Raw genomic sequence first — 20,346 nt, forward strand, 5'->3', positions numbered from 1 at the left:
TGGAATAAAACACTACTTAGGTTTCTAACGGCAAATTTAGTGTTGTTTTGTGATGCATTGATTCTGCAAGTTACCACTTGAATGTTTCCATTATCCAGGTGCTTGGACCGTGTTTGATTCATGTAAATGTTAGAAGTTATTGCTATTTTCATCTGGTACCTATAGGACTCTCAGTCAAGGATCAGTCCCATCATACTGATCGCTGTAGGAATAATCCCCAGACATTTTGCAGTCTAGGCATTTGGAAGGTGATGCTACATAATCTTTACTAAGAAATTTAAGATGTCGTTACTAATAATTGAAAAATCAAGACTGCATAGAGTACAATACCTCACTGCTTCTCAGCAAAATAGTCTTGACTCAGACAGTAATAGGTTAATTGCCACATCCAGAAATGAATCCTAATGGTTCCCTTTAGGAGCCATTATCGCATGTAGGGGTTTTATTGCGATATTTATAACTGTAATCTTTGGTCTTGAAGCTCATGTAACTGTTCAACCCAGCAAAAGGGTTCAGAAAGGTAATATCCTGCTCCCGTCCTTAGGCTTTGCTAAAAGTAGAATTTTTAGTTCTAGTTCAATCAGTCAAGCCCCTGCTATCTTCAGGTATGATTCCAATTTAACAGAAGTTGAATGTCAAGTGTCTTGTGTTTTCCGCTCACAAGGCCCACAGGAAAGTCTAGACAAAAAAAAAAAAGTGCTGCATTTATCATAGGAAGCATATCTTCAAATACATCAGAAGGTCTGTTCTTTTTCTTTTCTGTTCTTCTGTGGCTGGGCTGAATCACGATTGTTAAATGAGAGGCTGCTCAGCCAGGTCTGTCTCTGTTCCCACCTGGAATAAATTGCATAAATTTGCACAGCGTTGTCTTGGCATAGGATCCTAAAGTATGTCTTAATTTTGTGGTGGCTGTATTGAAAGTTGCCTCTTGAATGAAGTCGGTCTGTATCCCTCTCATTTGTCTGCATATTGTATCTGAGGATTATTACTTTTTTTTCCCCCTTCCTGTATTAATCCAGGTACCATGTTGTGCTGCTGTCACGCTTGTCTGTGTTTTGCAAAGAAAACACTTTTTATCAGTGTGTTTTCCTAGTATAACAGCTTTTTTTACTCCTGTCAATTTTATTACTGTCAATTAGAATTTAAGTGGATTATTTGAGCCTTGTAATTTTGTAATCCCTATACAAGAAATGCAAAGAATGGTAAGTGTTCTTGAAGCAAAGTAGCATCGCTTGAATTTTGACTTAAACTGTGTCAGCTGTACACAAGTGACCTCACGTCCAAGAGTTTGCACTATATGGTGCAGTCAGACATGAAGTGATGATACTACTTCTGCTTGCAGCTAGTGTTTCTCTAATTCTAGAGCTAGGTGGACCTTACATGAACTAAACTAGTAATTTGAAAAGACTCAAGTCTGAGGTCCTGAGTCCGTAGCTCAGACTCAATTTCTCTTGAAGCCAAATTTCTCTTCGTCTTTTGTTTTTCCTTATGTGCTGTTGAGATTTGGTAACACTGCAACGATGGACGGTTTTCATGTCATAGGCAAGATGGTTTAGGTAATCAACCAAGAAGATAAAAGTAATTAATAATCATCTGGGAGCATTCAGTAAGTGCCAGTCACTAAAAAGTATTCCAGCACTGGATTATTTTTTTTCTGATCACTGTACTTATTTTAGCTCAAGAAGAAAAACATGTAAAATACGTACTGCTGTTATGTGTAGAACTGAATACAACTTTAAGGTTTCACTATGGTGTTGTAATGTTTCAGGTGAACTTCCATGGTCAGCAGTGTCAAATGATTCCCTATATATTTCTAATTCATTTAAACAGGTTGGCTAATACTAGTGGTCCTTCATTTATTTTTAAGGTATCTACACACATTTATTGCATTTAGGGGGAATGTGAGCTGTGTTTGGAGAGATGCTATAACAAGCTACTGAATGAGCAACCCAGGGGATAGAAGTACCTTCAAATAGATGAAATTAGGCATTTTCCTGCCAGTTCTCTTGGTATTTCCCCTCTTTAATGATTAATTAATTAATGATTAATTTGCATGTCACCATTGCCATTTTAAATGATGAAAGCGATACATAGAAGGAGAGAATACCCATTTAGAGGTTACTTTCACGCACAGGTACTCCCTTATAATGAGATAGACATATCGCCCTAGCTTTTGGAGTCCTCTGCTTTGTTACGGGAAGTACTACTGTGGACTGGCTGTGAAATACACTGTACTAGCCTGCACCAGTCACCAAGTACTTTTTTCATTTTTAAGGTCAGATATCTGTGTTTAATAATAATAATAAAAATCTGAGGTCTGACCAGATAACATTAAGCTGCCATGGCAACTAGTTTTCTGCCTGAGGCCTGCTGGACATGATCCAGTGATAGTATAATCCCTGGGATTTACAATTTTTATTGCTATCTAACACATCAGTGTAAATACTGCTAGGCTGTCTCTGCTCTTCTTCCACCCTGTTCGGCAACTGATAGGTTTCTTGCCCTTTTTTGATACAAAAGCACAGTGTTCAAGCAAATAGGATATTTTTTCACCATTATCCATTTGCTAAGGTAGTGAGCACCCCTGTGTTATAGGGTGGTTCTGCTTTGAGATCGGCTGTGCCTGCTGTTTGCCCTGGGGATGCTGGTGCAGTTGTGTCCAAGTGTCCGTGTCCAGCTTTGCTGACTGGGAGGTTCCCCAGGTTCCCCCTGGAGATATCAGAAGTCCTCTTTCAGGAAAGAAGTGGCATGCAAAGCTGCCATGGTAGCTTGAGGATGACTAAGGACCTTTTAAAAATAATTAAAAACTAATTGCAACTTTGGAAAATTAGACTGTAGTGTGCCCAGAGGAGTGACCTGTGGGGGAGTGACAAAAGCCACAAGTGTTGGACAGACCAGAGGGAGGAAGAGAGGAGAGAGGAAAAGCAGCGCTGGTGTTTGTGGAGGGTCATCACTCTCAAATGTGCGCTGGTTTGTGAAGCTGAAGAGCAACTTTAGGGAAAACTCCCATTTCCCCGTGCTGCATCCATAGACACCTGGGAGGGGTTGCAAAATGTGCTCCCAAGCAACGGGTGGTATCCTGGGGTGTATGCAGCAGAATACAGAACATTAAATGGTCCCGCATCTGTTTCAAGATACCTTTTTTTTAAATGGAAGCAGGAGTGTTGGCAGAATCACTGCCATTTTGTCAGAGCTGGGAATTTTTGTTTGTTGCAATGCAATGCAAATACAACACTCGCTTCTGCCTGAGCAATCCTATAATTTAATGAGAAAATTCCCTTCTTTTTTTCTTCTTTTTTTCTTCCTCCCTCCTTCTTCCTCCCTCCCTCCTTCTTCCTCCCTCCTCCTTCTTTTTTTCCTTCTTTTTCCTTTTCATAGTAAGAAGTGACATATAGCCTAAACGTGATATATGCATGCTTCTCCCCTATGTCCTGTTGTTGTTCCTAAACCCCTCTTAGTGTGGGGGCTTAAGCCACCATGGAAAACTGCTGACTGGTTGAATTGGTGAAACAGATCATCAGCTCGTTTGAAAGTACGTGCCCGTTTGATATTTCAGCAAGTCCTGGCTCTTTACAGAAACTCCAGGAGCCTGCATTTGTATTTAGTTAGTTAATTAGTTTATTTTTTTAAAGACAGTCCTCCAGTGACAGGCTCTTTCTGCCTAGGTGTGCTTGAAGCCTGATCTTCAGTCTGGGTTGTCAGCCTGAAATTAGTAACGCTTCGGCACCTCTGCACCTCTGTCAGGAGCACAGTTGAAAGAGAGGGCAAGAAAAATGGGAGCATTAGGAAATAAAGTAAGTTTTAAAAAAATCTAGAAAACAGAACACCTAGAGAGAGAGGGAGGAGGAGGAGGAGGATTAAAGTAGAAAGAAGAGCTAGGAAAAAACATGAAACCTGACGCCTAGAAGGACTTTGGGCCAGGAACAGTTAGCAAAGAGAACATATAAAAGCATCTATTCTCTGTTCTTGCTCTCCTTATTGCCAACGAGAGGGGAAAAAAAAAGCTAACTTTTTTTGCCTTTTCTAAAGTTAGACTAAAAGGCAAAGCTGCTTACCTAGTTTTTACTAGATATTTAAGTTGTTACTGTAGCAATAAAACTGCCCTTTAATTGCTGCACCATAATTGTAGGTTTTTGTTTCTTACACTGCTTAAGGTCACATAAAATTGAATAGAGGTAAAAATAGGTTTGTGTTAAGTGCCTGAATTTTGAAACGGTTTTCTGCTAGCTATCTGCAGAGACAGTACTTTCCCTTTAGTCTCCTGGTTTGACTGTTCAGTAGACATATTTTTTTTAATTACCAAATTGGATTTTAGCAGGTGTAGTCAGTTGTTGCATTATGGGTATAAGAGATTAGTGTTTAATCCTTCTTTTTATTACTGTGTATATTGGTATACTTGGGAAAGTATTAAAGGTGCACTGCGTAGTCCAGAGTACAGAAATGACATTTATGATGGAGTTTTCTTTCAGCTAGCATCATTTAGAAAAAAAGCTGGTGCAGAACTCTACAGGGGCCTATAGACTCATCTATAGTGAAATTGCCTTAAACAATACAGAGCGGAGGGAAAGAAACCTTTTTGTGTTTTAAAACAAAAGCAGTTGTCAAAATATAAGTACTTCCCCTTCTCGAAGATGCTTATTCTCTTTTTCTGCATTTTATTTTTTCTAAAATAAAGACAAAAGCGCAGAAGATCTTTGTGTCAGTGAGTGGTGGAGGCAAGGACTGAAAAGGATCAGTGAATCAGATATAATTTGGACTCTGTTTGAGATACCAGTCCTGTGTTTTGCTGATGGCTGGTATTCCCGTTCTGAAAAGCTGCAGAGGCATTTCTATCGAATAGAAAGAACATTATCCCCATTTTCATTCTGGCATGCCTGTTACGACTTTGTTCTGTAAACAAAGAGGATTATGGGAACTGGAAACTAGATGGCATTTTATTAAAGAACTGTGCTAGTCTTTCACTGTGAATGCAAGAATTGGACGGTCTGGTGATAGCTACCTGGGAAAGAAAACACTTTAAAAATAGACCTTAGTGTTTGAGTTAGTAGGGTTTATGAGAAGGCAGTCCTCTAATGTAGGACAGAGTATACACTAGGTTTTAATGTTTCCCATTTGCACCTGCAACAAAACACTTGAAAAGAAAAAATCTCAAAATGCAATTGTACCAATTAAGAATGAAAAATATATACTGCAGAAATAGGGAGGTCTTTGTCCACTGACCTGCTGTTGTGTAGGCTGCCAGATTGCTTTGAAAGTATGTTATTTTAGGAAATGTGCATATTCCTCTATCTAGAACTAGCAGTCTGGGGAGTGAGGCAGGAAAGAGAATTGCATTGAATGAGCATTAGTTGAAGTAACTAGCACAAATTATTTTTACCAGCATAATATACAACTTTTCATACTTTACAGCTTTTCTGCAGTAGACTACTCACTTAGCATCTTAATTCCACAGAGTAAAGTCATATATTAGTACTAGGTTTTACCTAATGCCTGCTGCAGATCACTCTGGAACTGAAATAAGTGTACAGTATGAATTAAACCATAACTCTTGCAAATCACTTTTCCTTTTAATTATTGTTTTCCTAACTGAATAGACAAATGATTAAGCAAACAGCACAGCATGGAAATGTGGAAAGTTAAGCTGCTATGAGTCAGATCATGAAACACCTAAAGTGGGTAAATAGCTTGAATGCATTCCCAGTTTTATCTCAGCTGAAACTTTTTGGTGTGACTTTTTTTTCCCCTCTTGCAAGCTTCATAGCCTGGCTTTCACTTGGCACCGGATTGGAAAGCTTGTGAAGTCAGGTGAAAATAGGAATTAGAAGCAAGTGGCCATGTTTGGCCCTTAGTAAGTGGCAAAACTCCAGTTGGTTTCGTGTGATCCACTGAAGTAGTCTTCGACGTGGGCTGGGGTGGCAGAATGCGGTGCTCAGCACAAAGGCAGAGGTTTTCAAAAGCAATTACTGAATTAGCAGGCTTGCTTTTCAGAAAGTGGTAAGCAGCTGCCTTTTGATAGCCAGGCTTTCTTTTAAAGTGTCGCAGGTTGCTTACTCCAAAAAGGCTCAAAGTGAGTAGCGCTTTGAGATTTTTCTGGATGGTCTGGAGTACGGGATAAACTGCAGTGCATGAATATAAAAGTGGAAACGAAAAGGGGATTAGAAAAAAAGACTAGAAGAACCCATTAGAAATAACACTGGTGTACTGAAGTATCTCTAAAGGATATAATGACTTGAATTATACAGGTAGGAAAATGCCATTGTCTAAAATAACCTGGTTATATGCCATATTTATTTTGCATCAGCAATTTCTGTAGCTAATTTTCTCAGCTTACAGGTGAGAAGACAACATTTTCCTGGCTGCTGTAGACCACCCATGTATCAAAAAATCAGAAATTAAATAATGTTTTTAAGCTGGTCTCAGGGCGTTCTAAAATCAGACCCACTTTAAAAGTGCTGCTGGTAATGGAAAGTTAGAATGTAGTTCAGTTCTTTGTGATTATAACGGTCCACCATGATGTCAAAACCCCACTTCTCTGTTATCTATAATTGTAGTAAAGGATGTCTCATGAGCATTTCACATGCCACTCTAACGAGCCATGAGCTGAAGAATGAGCATATGTGCTGTGTTAGTAGGATTAACAGATCACCTTACAGATACAGAAGTAACTAGTCTGAATAAATGACTAATTTACAAAGTAGGTTGTTTTTTTTTTAAATGTGTTTTAGTGTAGTTTTCAACTGTTTCTCTCTCTGAAAAGCAGGAAGACTTGAATAGAGAGTGTTCTTTGGGAAGGTAGTGTTCAGATATTAAGTATGCAGATAGCTAGACAGTTCAAGCAGAATGTTTCCATATAATTTCTCATTCTGTCAAAGGTAAAAGTGGTATCTGGCAGGTAGTTGTATGTAAGCTATTTTCTTATTCTATTTATTTTATCTGCTGCAGAGTGATCCTGAGTGGATTAAATATACCTGGGTTTTCCATTTTATGATACACACTTAACTGGATTCCTGGAGTGCATATGTTGTTAGCACTTGGAATTTGTTTCAATTTCGATAATGTCCTCTAAGTGAGTCTTAGCCTTGAGGTTGATGCTTAGGCATTGAGAATAGCATTCAAGAGGAGTAATACTGTTCCAGCAAACTTACAGAAGGAAGTACACTTTTTTGTTTGTTTGTATGCATGTGGATGTTATCTAGAAGTGAACTGGATAGTTTCAAAGTGCAGAAATCAGACGGCAAACTCAACGCAACTGTCTTGGGAGCAAAGCGAGTAATGAAAATTCTGTATTAATGTTCTATATTGTACATTAATATTTTCACAAAAAATTGATGTTAATAATATAGCCCATTATATCATCCATGCTCAGTCCTTGGGTCAAGTAATTCTGGTGTTATTTGCCTAAGGTAAAAAGAGCAGAAGCGGGTTGCCAAAGAGTGCAAACCAACATGAGTAGCTGAAAAAGGGGTTCTATTGTCCGAGAAACGGTTCTAGGTAATTGAAGATTACTGTTAAGGTACATGAGGTTAGGCACGTATTTTATAGTTACTATGAATCATTCATCTCATTACTATGAGTGGTGTAGCTCTCTAGTGCACTTTAAATGAATTTGCATGTTTAGTTCTTAACATTTTGTACATTACACATGTATGCACATGTTGCAATTACTACCATGCAAAAGCGTTAACTTGAAAGCTTGCTTTAATACCACAGAGCTGTAGATTTTCATTTTAGAATGTTGTAGTCAGAGGTTCTCTCTTTTTCTTTTTTAATAGATTACACTTGTCTTGGTTTTAGGACAAGAAAAGACTCCTAAATTAGGATACTAATGGTCTTTTGTCTCCAGGTCTAATGTGTACTAATAATCATATGCTAATACTAAATACAATTTTTCTTCTGTTTAAAGACCCTGTTTTTGTAAATCCTTGTGCACAGCCCTATTTTGAGCATGTGAACTAATTGCATTTACTCTTATGCATCAAAGCTGGTGTGCATATTATTGTTCTGATAGGACCAAAGGCATTGTCTTTAAAACCAAAATAGTTATATTTCAGATCATGATTGAATACTTCTAGCACTTTCAAATAATATACTTAGAAATCTTTTAAAAAGCAGATAATTTTCAGAAGGTGCAGAAGATACTCAGAAATATTTAAAAATCGGTGAGTTATTTTTACAGATTGTGAGGTACTCTCATGCGGTCATTTATGTGGAGAATGTTATTAAAAAGCAGTAAAATAAGATACTTGATTACTCCTTCTATTGCATACAAAGTGACTAGATGCTGTAGAGTATATCTGGTTAACCCTTTTTAAAATGAAAATCCATACGATTGATGTGTCAACAGAAAATGACTTTTGGAAAGCATGCCTCCCTTCTGTGCGGTTGTTAGAAAGAACATGGTTGGTATAAACAGTCATTATTCTTTGTGGAAAAAAGATTTCCTGTCGCATTTTTGCAAAAATCTTTGCCTAAAAACCTACAGTCGGAAATCACTCTTTGCTTATACCAGTTGAACACTGAAAAATGAAGCAAAGTGATCTAAATTGAATTTACAAGACTGATAACCATGTGGTTGGGGGGAGAGTAGCTACTGCATAACCTGTACTCTGCTGTCAAGGTAATTTAATTATGGATGGTTGTACTTGAGTATAATTTGTTAATGTGTGCACCTTGCAAAGGGAGAATAATTCTCACAAAGCATTGACAACTTTATACATTTTTACCAGGATACTGTCAAAGGAAAGGGATTTTCATTAAATTTCATAATATACAGTCGCCTGGAGGAGGAATATCAATGAAGTGGCTAGCAGGGTGTTTTTTTCTTGGGGTTTTTTTGGCTACTGGAGTCTACGTAAGAAGATGGGGGTAAAGAAATGCTCTTCTTTATGAATTTGAATATATAAAAAATGAATACATTATGTTACTGTGCAATAGTTGGGAAATAATTTTTTATAAAATATTGTTCTGATATCTTAGTCTTTTGGACCATAATGACTGTAATACTCATTTTAAAATTCACCTTTTTGAAAAACACTAATGATCAAAGCTGAGATTAATACTCATTCTCTTTCCCACTCCCTACTTTTCAGAAGTAAGTCGGAGAAGAGCCAGAGGTGAATCTGGCTCGTTCTTCATCCTTTCAGTCAAGACGCTCTTTTGAAGAGCAGATTTAGAGAGCAGCTGTAGCTGAGACGAGATGTCAGCAGAGGCACAGAGCTATGGGATATATTGCTGGCTGTTTTTTTCCTTAGTCTCTTAACGTGAACTGTTTCTAACTGAGAGTTTTGTTTGTGAACAGAGATGATGCTTGGAGGAGGCCCAGCTTTCTCCATGCCTGGGGTATGGGTGGTCTGTGCCTCTGAACCCAAGTATGAGCAGTGCTGTTTGGTAGTCCAGTCATTAGATTCTTAAATCATTAGATGTAGTGACTTTTGAGTAAACTCTTCGTGGACACCTCTTTGTATTGTTTAGCGCAAAAACAGAATATCCGGCTCTAAAGGTTGGCTAATCAGAATTACAGAATTAGGACTATGGTAATGATTTCTGGGTACTGGTATAGTTGTTTTAACTGGTAGTTTTATGTCCTTGGCTTAGAATCATGCATTTTCTCAGTTGGCTGTTGTGTTTCAGCATACTGTCACGGTAAGATGACTCAAGCCATGAGGCTCGGTGTTGAAAAGAGTGGGGGATCACTGGGATGGTCAACATCTGGGAGCTGGACCTTCTGCCTGTCAATTTTCTGCTCCTGTGTAAACAGCAAACCAGAGGTTCTGTCACCTTCTCCAAATCTTGCAGACCTATAGTCTGTAGATCCATAGGAAAGGAAGTCAGTTGTACTTTATGGAGCAGGTAGGATGGACTTGAAGAGCAATAGGGATTGCCTAGAGAGTAATACATATATGAAAACTTACGCGAGAGGCTGAGTATTTATTAGCATTTCACTGAAGCACTCTCACTGCTAATGAGGAAGACCTGAGGCAGCATCTACAAGGAGGGCCCCAGGAGGAGCCCTAGCAGTGAGGCTTCAGCCTTTTACCCAGGCGGATTTGTTTTTCCTGAGTTCAGTGCTTTGTGGGACGTGGCGTGCTCTTCTCCCTGAGGTGAGGCTGGTGTTTCATGGAGGGAGACCTTCACACTCTGCGAGCCATCTGGAAAAAGCAGTATCCCTGCGCAGCCCAGCAAAATCGGTATTAAGGTGGCTGACATTTTATCATTTATTTTGAAGATTACTGTGCTTTTTCTCATTTTTGTACGTGATGGACCCTTTCAAAGAAGTATTTTGTACAGTCTTTTCTGTCAGGAGAGAGCAAAGGGGGGATTCTGGATAAGTGAAAGGGTGCAGTAAGGAAACAAATTTTACATGTCATCTGAACATCAGCTCGGTCCTTGAAGTTCAAATACAAAAAGGTGTGATTCTTCTTCTCAGTACCTTCCTGGAAACAGTGCATTACAGAAGAAAGCATATGATGAATGACATTTAGTAGTGATTTTTCTTGAGAGGGACTTTTAGGTTTTGAAGCAAAATAGTTTGTGCATGGTTTAGCACAATATAAAAAGTCCAATAACTGAAATGAGGCATAAAGCCTCATTTCATCTTCATCTTCACTATGTGCATTTCAGCACAACCTTCATAATGATGTTTTGCACTTCTATTGCCCGTACAATCAAAATATTTTATAATGCTTTGGAAACATTAAAGAACGATCATTGGTTATAAAAGCACACTTTTCATTTTTTACCTACTATTATTTGCAGTAACCCAGAAGATAAGTGGTAGTGAAAGCAGTTGGGTAAAGAAAGCACCAACCTGTTATCAGTTCTGTTTTGTGCACTTCACATCATTATCTGTACAACCGGTTTTACTGACTTCTTGTTCCAATGTGCGTCTTTCAGACAGGACAAAAGGAAGGAGGGGGGGAATTAAGCAAGAACGGGTTAACTCCTAAGTAGATGAATGGACATGTGTGGTATGTGAAATAACTTTTTTTTTTTTTTTTTTTTTTTTAAAAAAAAGCTAAGTCTTTAGCTCAGATTTTCTCTGTGAGATAAGTATTTACTCCTGCCTCTGTCTTGTGGATGAGGGATGAGGAAACTCAGGCCCAGAGCTGAAAGTGACCTACCAGTAACAGCGAATCGCAGGCTGAGCTGGGCACAGAAGTTAATCTCTTAACGGACTTCGGGGTTTCTGCTGTACCCCCGTTGGCAGAGAAGGCACTGGAGGCCTTGTGTTTGCGATTGTGGTTGCAGCACAATTAAATTTGTTGCGTGTTTTTAATGAATTGACTTGACTGGATCTTTGTGAGGCTTGAGGTGCAAATTCCTGCAGCCGTTCCACTGGAAACCGACTGAAATGTAGTGTAGGACGTGGAGGGAAATGGTTTTCTTGTTGGGGGGGGAAGGTCTTCGGGAGGGAGGCAGTCTGTCTAGGGTTAAAAACTCTGCCTAGCAGTCCACAGAAGGATATTGCTGTTATGTGGACTGACCCCTAAAGTACAAATCTTAACTCATAATTGCATGTGATAATAGCAGCAACAAGTTAAGTCTTTCTGCTTTCGAATATTTGTTCTTAATGCATTTTATGTCACACTGAGTTCAAGTGGGCTGCTTTTTCATTTTTTGTTCTTCATTTTGTGTCTGTTTTACAGTGAAGTTTCAAAGCTGTGATGGAAACAAAAAAATACATTTTGGAAGCAGTGAGCCAGAAGATTTCAGAGTAGGTGAAGATGGTGTGGTCTATGCAGAGCGAAGCTTTCAACTTTCAGCAGAGCCCACAGAGTTCGTTGTGTCTGCTCAAGACAAGGAAACCCAGGAAGAATGGCAAATGAGAGTGAAGCTAACCCCTGAACCAGCCTTCGCAGGGGCTTCAGAAAAGGTAAAACAACAACTAAACATAGCCTGTATAACTGTGTCTCCACAAACAGGCCTAAAAATAGGGATTTGATTTTGTCCGTCATGCACCTCTCCAAGAGGTGTTTTATTAATGGACAACTAGTGCATGCAAAGCCTAGAGCCTCAGGAAGAATGTTTTTATAGCCTGTTATTCTGTAGCTTTACAAAGGCATGGAAAGGCATGCCTGTTTGAGTATATAGGATTCATTTATGTTTGAGCTTTTTGTTTGTATAGTTTGAGATTTATACCTGAATTTAAGTCAGACACGGTCATTTCTTTATTTTAAATTGCTTGAAAGTATTACAGTATTTATTCGAGCGGTTAAATATAGCCACAAAATAAACAAATTTGTGCTAGAATGCATCAGTCACATTTATTAGATGGGAGCTGTAGATTTACAGCAGTAGTAGGAAAGCATTTCTGGCAGGGAATATTGGCTTTGTCTTGTCCCTTCATAATCAAATGGAGGTTGTAAATTATTCATGATTGCAGCACTACTTGGTAAGGAAGGTAGTCTCCCTCTGCTGGAAGCTGCTATAGGATAAACCATATATTATAACAAAAATCAAACCTAGCAATATACAAATAACAATGCATTTACTTTAGGAAAACAGTATTAGGTCTACTGCCTTTTTCTGTTACGTTACTTGCTGCCTGCTGTTTCTTACCTTCACTTATAAAGTGCTTAGTTTACAAATAAAGAACAAAATTTATTCACAGATTAACATACCTGTAATAGGTACGCATTAAAGATTTAAGCATCATGTCAAAATAGACAGTGTGGTTATGCAAGACGTTTTTCCCAAGAACACACTGGAGACCAAAGCTGTGTAATCCTCAGTTTTTTGTTTGCTTACTTGATGATTGTTTTAAATCTTCTAAGGCATATTTTTAACAAAGGAAATGTAATTTTGTCTGTAAAAGTCTAGTAAAAGAGCAGATGCTTAGATATGCCAGGGCATGCCCTGTTCTTTCCAAAGATCCAGTTCAGGCATCCTTGCCATCAGCAGAATGTAGAGTAGTGGAATCTGGCCTTCAGTTGGGCGTCCGTTTTTACTCTGTGGCATATTTGATTAGATTTTTTTTTAAAAGTTTTTCTCTTAAAAGATTTGGAAAAAGTTTTTGTCACCCTGTCTCCGCCCTCAAGCAAGCTAGCATGACTATATGTGTGCTGGCATCCAAAGGCTGAAATGAGTGCAGATATAGAAGGGAATAGGAAGGGAATGTTGACACCCAGCAGAGATTAATGCCCAATGTGTAAAGTGGGTCATCTACTGCATCCATCATGGCTGACATAGGTTTAAAATAATTACAGCATTAATTCTATGGGATTTAATAGGGTCATAAATATTTGAGACATTCCTTACCAGTATGTATTAAACTTCTCTTGGAACTCAAATTATATTTTAGCACACCCAGATCTAAATTTAATGTACAGTAGCACATTACCTGAACTGAAGTTCTGGCTAATGAGAAATACATAAAGGCATACTATTAAATTCTGCAAAATATTAACTACTTTTCAGAAAGTGCAGAATAGTTTACACAGTACTGCCACGTTATAAATGGTTTATAATTCCATTTCTCCTCCAACTTGAATAAGGAAAAAAGAAAAGGAGGTCTTAAAATTTTGCAGTGCAGTTGTAAATAATAATGGTTATTTTCATACTGCACTGTGAATGCAAATAAAACAGTTCTATGAACACAGAGGAACGACAGCCTTTCAGTCAATTATGTAATTGTATCTGAGTTATTTTATAACGTCTACTAGTAATTCTCCTTCTCACATGTGCTTAATTTTATCTTGTACCTGGGAAAGGACCAAAAGAAAATTGAAGACATCATATTTCCATGGCAACAATACAAGCACAGCAGCCCTCTGAAGAGGCAGAAGAGAGACTGGGTTATTCCTCCAATCAACCTACCAGAAAATTCCAGAGGACCTTTTCCTCAGGAATTAGTTAGGGTAAGGAAGTTAATAGAAATGTGGTTTCAGTGTCCCTTGGAGAGCTCTTGAAGAGATTTTTGTGTGAATGATGTCTTGTTCATAGTCCAAACGTTTATCAGAGTCTTTTGGACTGGTTCATGTCCAAAAATATGCCTCTGTGCATATTGGGCTGGGCTGCATTTACTAGTTTGTTTTTTTTTTTAAGTTGTCCCTATGCTCCTGTACCGGTGGAAGGTGACCTTGCTTAGGGTGGTAAGTGCTGTGATAATTTCCTTAAGTGGTTAAGGAGGATCTGCCGGTTCAGGAGTTCTCCAGTCTTCTGCACGGGACTTTTCCACCTGGGGAAGGGTGTGGGGGTGAGCAGGAGGAGGAGTGCACCAGGAGGCAGGAGGAAACGGGATGTGACGGGGTGAGGACACTAGCTGCTCCACAGGATTCTGCAGCCCAGACGTGGCCGTTGACAGGAGCCCAGCACAAGAGAGGGCTTCCAACCGTGGTACTGGTTGGTCATGATCAACTTGTACGAGGATTTGTTGGAACTTGGTAGAGCATTAGCCCAAGCTGATAGGATATAGTTTTGCTCTGCTTCGTTGACGTGCATGCTGGTGATTCACCTGCTCCTCACAGATTCACTGCCCTTTAATTTTTTCTTTGGAAGATGAGACCAAAGCTCAGTCTTTAAACAAAAAATGGCGAGTTTCTAAAGGGCTACTGCCAGTAGCGGAAGAGAGTCTGTAGCTTTGGTCTGGGAAGATAGAGGAGGAGGGAAAAAACCCCAAAACAGACTTTTTATTTCTTATGTAGTTTTATGATAGTATATGTTTTCTCTAAGATCTAAACAATTCTGTTTAAGGTAAGAATACTTACTTGTTTTGGTTTAATACTATTCATCCTATTATGAGAAATAAGAAGGGATGTTTATATGTTCCTGAAAAGTCATTGACCAGCTTTCTGGCAAACAAAGAGTGCAGTTGAAAACCTTAAGCTTTATACTAACTTTATGTCATTTCCAGAATAATTATTTTTACAAGTTTAGCTTAAAGATTGGGGGGGGGAAGAGCTGCTGCTTGTCTCAGCAGCAGTCCCATCCACTGGTTGTTTGTAGCTAATGTAAACATTATCTTTTTTGATACGTAGATTAGGTCCGATCGTGATAAAAGCCTCTCGCTACGGTACAGTGTGACTGGCCCAGGAGCTGACCAACCTCCAACAGGCATCTTCATCATCAACCCCATCTCAGGACAGCTGTCTGTGACAAAGCCTTTAGACCGGGAACAGATTGCTTCTTTTCATGTAAGATTTTAATTTACCATAAATCAGATTATCAAATTGAAGATTAACATCTGCTTAAAACATGACTTGAGCAGCCGGCATTTAGTTTTCTATGAGATATGATTTGAAGAGTTTGTAGCAGATTTGTATTTATTGTACTTACTAAGGCTAACTCTTACTATGTTTAAGCAGCTTAAATACATTAACATACGTAAATAGTGATTAAATGTATTTAGATAACGTAATTTTAAAAGATTGAAGTATGGATACTGTAGCTTATATTTCAAATACAGACCATTGATCACAGTCTCCACTGTATTGTATATTTTTCAAAAGTTTACTTTTAATTCAGCAACTTAAATTAGGACGTGACTGCTGTTAGAATTGCAGCAGCTGTGATTTGAGAAATGGATGGGAAGAATAACTTACCAATTTTCATTTTCGGGGCAAATCTAAGCATTTTAATGGAATTGTAAATTAGGTCTGCCAACTTATGAAAATGATATTCTTTGCTCTAAAAAAATTGACAAAGTCGACCACAGATTCCAGTATTAGTGGAAAAGAAAGGTTTGAAGGAAGGGGGAGACCAGGCTGTGACCTAAAGTTGTCTCTGCTTTTTAGAGACCATGCTGAAATCATTACGGAAGTCGCTCAGCTTCTAGAGAGAGTTTCCAGCATGTCGTGGTTTAAAGCGCTCCTTGCCTCGCACTCCGGGAAGCCCTTCAAGTGCTGCTCCCAAACAGAGGAGGCAGCAGGAGGCATCTAGGGGGAGGTGGAGGGAATGGGTCTCACAAGAGTGCAACAGCTCTGGCATCCATAAGGTTTTCACTGAGAATTTGGCATTGGCAATTCCAGATTTACTGACTTAGGAATTTACATTTGTATGAGTCATTTCCAGAGTGGTGAGTTAATAATGCCCTCTTGTTCCTTTCTAGTAGGTTTGTAGCCAGAAGATAGATTTTGGAGGGGGGGGGGGGGGGGGGGGGTCATTTAATTCAGACCTAAAAAGATTGATGGCATGCTATAAAGGTCATATATGGTACGGCTCTGGCCTGGATACACTGGTTTAAATTTTCAGAAAGTGCTGTATTCCTTTTTTTTGGCTGTCCAATTTAAGATGATTTAGGTAAACCTGTCAAAGTTAGTTACTCAGCCCTTTCTGACAATCAGGGCATTAAATTTAAGTGTCTCAGTATCTTTGAAACTCAGTCCATAAACTTTAGCTTAATTTTAGCCTGGAATTTCAGTGTGTTTACTGACAATGATTTATCACAAACCTTACCTTGGTGTTCCAGGTAACACAAATCTATACACTTTTCCTATGTATTCATGTCTATTCAATATCTATAATATCAGTAAAGAATTTTTGAAAGTGATGCCAGTGTTCATTCCCTATGGGTTGTTAATAAGTTGCTACCTGTTTGCTATAAATCTGCATATTTCTAGAGTCTGTTTTCTAACGGTCACTATTAAAAATAGATTTATATATGACAGTAGGCATTAGTATTAATGGAAACTACATGATTCAAAATAATTTTCAGCAAATCAAAGAAGTAAATCTGCAGCTTAGAATAGTTTAGAAGTCTGAACAGCAGTTCCATTAGCAACCTGAAAACTCAAATGGTCGATATGAGGGAGCAGTGGCAAATAACAAAATACACTGAGCTAAAAATGTCTGGCCTGAAATTTCCTGCCACCATTATTGTATCTATTTGTGCCTGTATGTTGTGCAAATTCTAATACTTCTAATGGTTTTTGCAGCTGAGAGCACACGCAGTGGATGTAAACGGAAACCAGGTGGAAAATCCTATTGACATTGTTATTAATGTCATTGATATGAATGACAATAGACCTGAATTCTTACACCAGGTTTGGAATGGGACAGTCCCTGAAGGATCAAAGCCAGGTAATCCATGGGCTTTCAAAGTGTATGCAGTAACATTTTGAAGGTGATGAAGGGGGTGCCTTCAGACGTTGTAATACTTTCAAAGGTGTCTTATTAGTGTGATAAGACAGTATCTGAGATTTTGCTCATTATTTCACCTTATTTTTAATTCACATTTTAGCATGCTAGGATTAATTTCCAGGAGAAGAAAGTATTATGTACATAAACTAAAACAGAGAAGTCTTTAAGAATATGACTTTTAGGTTCCTGGTTTTGAAAATCCTATTTATAGTGTCACAGTTCTTATCGTTATGTTCATGATAGCCATTGACATTCATTTAGTTGACAGCTCAGGGTACAAGAGACTTCTGAAACATCAGCAGATCCAGTTCTAGTTCTGAATCTCAGAGGCTTTGGAAATATAGGGATTTGAAATCAAACAGTTTCATCTGAATTCTCGAGAAAACCCTGAATGTTGTTCGTATCTCATTACAATTCTAATCGATTCAGACTGCAGTTTGCAGTATGGCTGAAACCACTTTCTTAATTTGTCAGTAGCGCAAAATGAATTTCTTAGAAAGGTTAGCACAAGAAATGTATTTTCTCGCTTTGCAGTGTTGACTTGGCATTTGAGATGAAAAGAACACACATCTGAAAGACCTTTGATCAAGAGTATTATTTACATTGATTTTCAATCGCTATCAGTATGTGCACCAATTTTGAAAATTAAGTGTATTTCCTTTGGCCCAATTAATAACGTTTTTATCTAAAAGTGAGGAGCTCTGTTGTTACAGAAATGTTATTTATGGCAGAATTGTAGGGTTTCGTTGTTTATGGAGTTTCTTCAGTTCTAAGCAAATCTGATATTTTATAAGCACAAAGTATTTTTATCTTCTCTTATGTATTTTAATTACTCTGTTGGTGAGTCTTGGGTTTAACCAGTTTGTTTTAAGTAAGAGAAGGAATGTGCAGAGTTTACCAAAAGAAATACATGCTTTGACCATTGCTTGTAAGTGATCTTGTGTAATCTGAGTAAACTGTTTATATAACATCAATTATTTATCCTGTTGCTAGGAACCTACGTGATGACTGTTACTGCCATCGATGCTGATGATCCCAATGCACAGAATGGGATGCTGAGATACAGAATCTTGTCGCAGGCCCCGAGCAGCCCTTCACCGAACATGTTTACAATCAACAACGAGACTGGTGACATTATCACTGTAGCAGCTGGGCTTGACAGAGAGGTACGGCAGGACTTAATCCCGTAGGCTGCGTTGTACTTAATATTGTGAAGAATCACATTTTTTGCTAGTAACTTACAAATACTTCGCTCCCTCCCCGGTCTGAACTTTCTCCCTGGGAAAGAGGAAACTAGGATGGGGATGAAAAGTGGACCCACGCATTCCGTACATGTAGTCACTCTCGGTTCCATGGGGTTGTGGAAAGGATCTTGTCTCAAAAGCCTGTTTGCTTTTAAGGAACAGGCACACACTAAAGCAGAAGGATGCAGATAAGGACCTCAGGTGCTCGGCCTGGGTGCTGAGATGAGAGGTGTTCCTCAGCTCCAGCCCTTTCCTCTTGCTGAGCTCTCTGTAGGCAAAAAGTAGATGGAAAATGGAATTGGGTTTTATTTATTTTTTACTTATTTTTTTATTTATTTTGGAAGCTCCAGGAGAGCTTCTGTCCTCCCTCTGTCCTCTTCCTTGCTCTTCAGAGAGAGGTGGTAAATACTTGAAATCTTCTGGATGCTGTGTTGCTAAATTTGCAGTAATTTGCTTATTAAAATAAACCAGGAAAAATATTACTGACTTTAAAATTTGAAATGCACATTTCTAAGAAATAAACCAGTCAGTATTGGAAACTGCATAGATAGAGATTTGTCTCAAGGCCTGGACACACACATTCAAAATCTTTTTAAAAAAATAACAAAAAAAAAATCTGACTGTCAGTAATTCCCTGCTACATGCTGGGCAAGTCCCATTCTGTCTAGACAGCTCTTCACTGTGCCCACCACCGGAGAGGGAGGGTGCCAGATCCTCTGCTCTGGTTCACCCATCTGTGAGGTGGGAACAAAAATATTTCCCTCGCAACTCCAGATCTGTCACATGGACTAACTGTGCTTTTGAACCACTTGAAAATTCAGAAGAGATAAGTATTATTTTATAAACAAACTATAAAATCCAAACAAATCTTACTTCAACACATCTTGTTTCAACTACTGTTTTACTAACCTCATTTAGCTCATTAAATCTGAAGGTTTTTTTAAACTGGATTTGCTGTTCAGCTTTTAGCTGTTTGCTGATACTTATTTAAAATGGAGAACAAAAATACTTTCTGATGCTCTGGGTTGGCTATTAATATTCTGATGCATTTCAGTTTGAAAGGGGCAATCAGAAGATCTGAAAAGCTAAACAGACTGTTAGATATTGCAATTAATTTTTAAAGTTTCATTAACATTCGTTCTATTTAAGTTGGTTTTGAAGAGGATGGATCTGAGGAAAGGAGAACCCTGAACTTTACAGTATTGCCCTATTAAATTAAAAGAATGATAGGCAGCTTTGCCATTGTTTTTAAAATCCCCTGGTCATCTTTGACAGGTGAACTTTCAGAAGGACATAGCGATAACTCTGAGTTTTATTACTTAGTGACTAGCTGTACCGGCGTGATTTAACTTGGAAGAAACCAGCTGTCTGTGGAGCTTAGGCCCTCGCATTAACAGTTGGAAAAGCCTTGTCATTTGCCATCAGTTTTCCTGATGGATCACAGTACTGATACCCAAATGAGTATTTATAAACATTTCTTGCACATGTTGAATGTTAATGATTAATGTTAAATCATTCAAATATTAAATTAGACTAATATGAGCTAAAATGGTTTCCTTCCCAAGCCATTGCTCTGCTTCCTTCATTTCCTGAGTCATTTCGTGGAAGTCAATTAAATTCAAACAACTAGGAGTCTAGAAAGCCAGATCTGAAGCAAGCAGGTCTTCCTGACAGTGGGCTGGGGAGTGCCTTGTTGCACAAGGTTCCTTGTTGTCTGGGAACCTCAGCTGGGCTACCAACTCCTGCCATTCTGCCCTTTTCTCTAAGTCTTGACTCTCTTTCTAAAGCTCTAATTAGGCTCGTAAAATACTAGACACAATTTTAAATTCTTAAATTATGTGACCCATTATTTATGGGAGCATAAGTGTTGTAGGCATTAAAAAAAAAAAAAAGAGTGGTTCCTCTGATAGCATTCCTCGTCTGTTAGTATTTTAGCTTAACACGCACAATGCATTATCCATGCTAACATGCGCAGGAGGAGGGTTGCCTAGGTAGGGGACTCAGCTAAAGGCAGAAGTCGTCTTTC

At 38.5% G+C, this 20,346-nt stretch overlaps 1 protein-coding gene across 1 annotated transcript in view; it reads left to right on the top strand.

Annotated features, from left to right (window-relative positions):
- The window catches only part of CDH2 (cadherin 2, type 1, N-cadherin (neuronal)), a 116,998-nt gene that overhangs the window by 66,303 nt on the left and 30,349 nt on the right, over nucleotides 1-20,346 (top strand). Inside the window, exons 3-7 of the mRNA XM_009331482.1 lie at nucleotides 11,646-11,872; nucleotides 13,710-13,856; nucleotides 14,976-15,131; nucleotides 16,872-17,016; nucleotides 18,070-18,242. Of these exons, the coding sequence (XP_009329757.1) occupies nucleotides 11,646-11,872; nucleotides 13,710-13,856; nucleotides 14,976-15,131; nucleotides 16,872-17,016; nucleotides 18,070-18,242 (848 nt within the window). The remainder of the gene's footprint in view (nucleotides 1-11,645; nucleotides 11,873-13,709; nucleotides 13,857-14,975; nucleotides 15,132-16,871; nucleotides 17,017-18,069; nucleotides 18,243-20,346) is intronic.

This window comes from Pygoscelis adeliae, unplaced genomic scaffold (assembly GCF_000699105.1).
Source record: "Pygoscelis adeliae isolate BGI_AS28 unplaced genomic scaffold, ASM69910v1 Scaffold108, whole genome shotgun sequence".
NCBI classification, from domain to species: Eukaryota; Metazoa; Chordata; class Aves; order Sphenisciformes; family Spheniscidae; genus Pygoscelis; species Pygoscelis adeliae.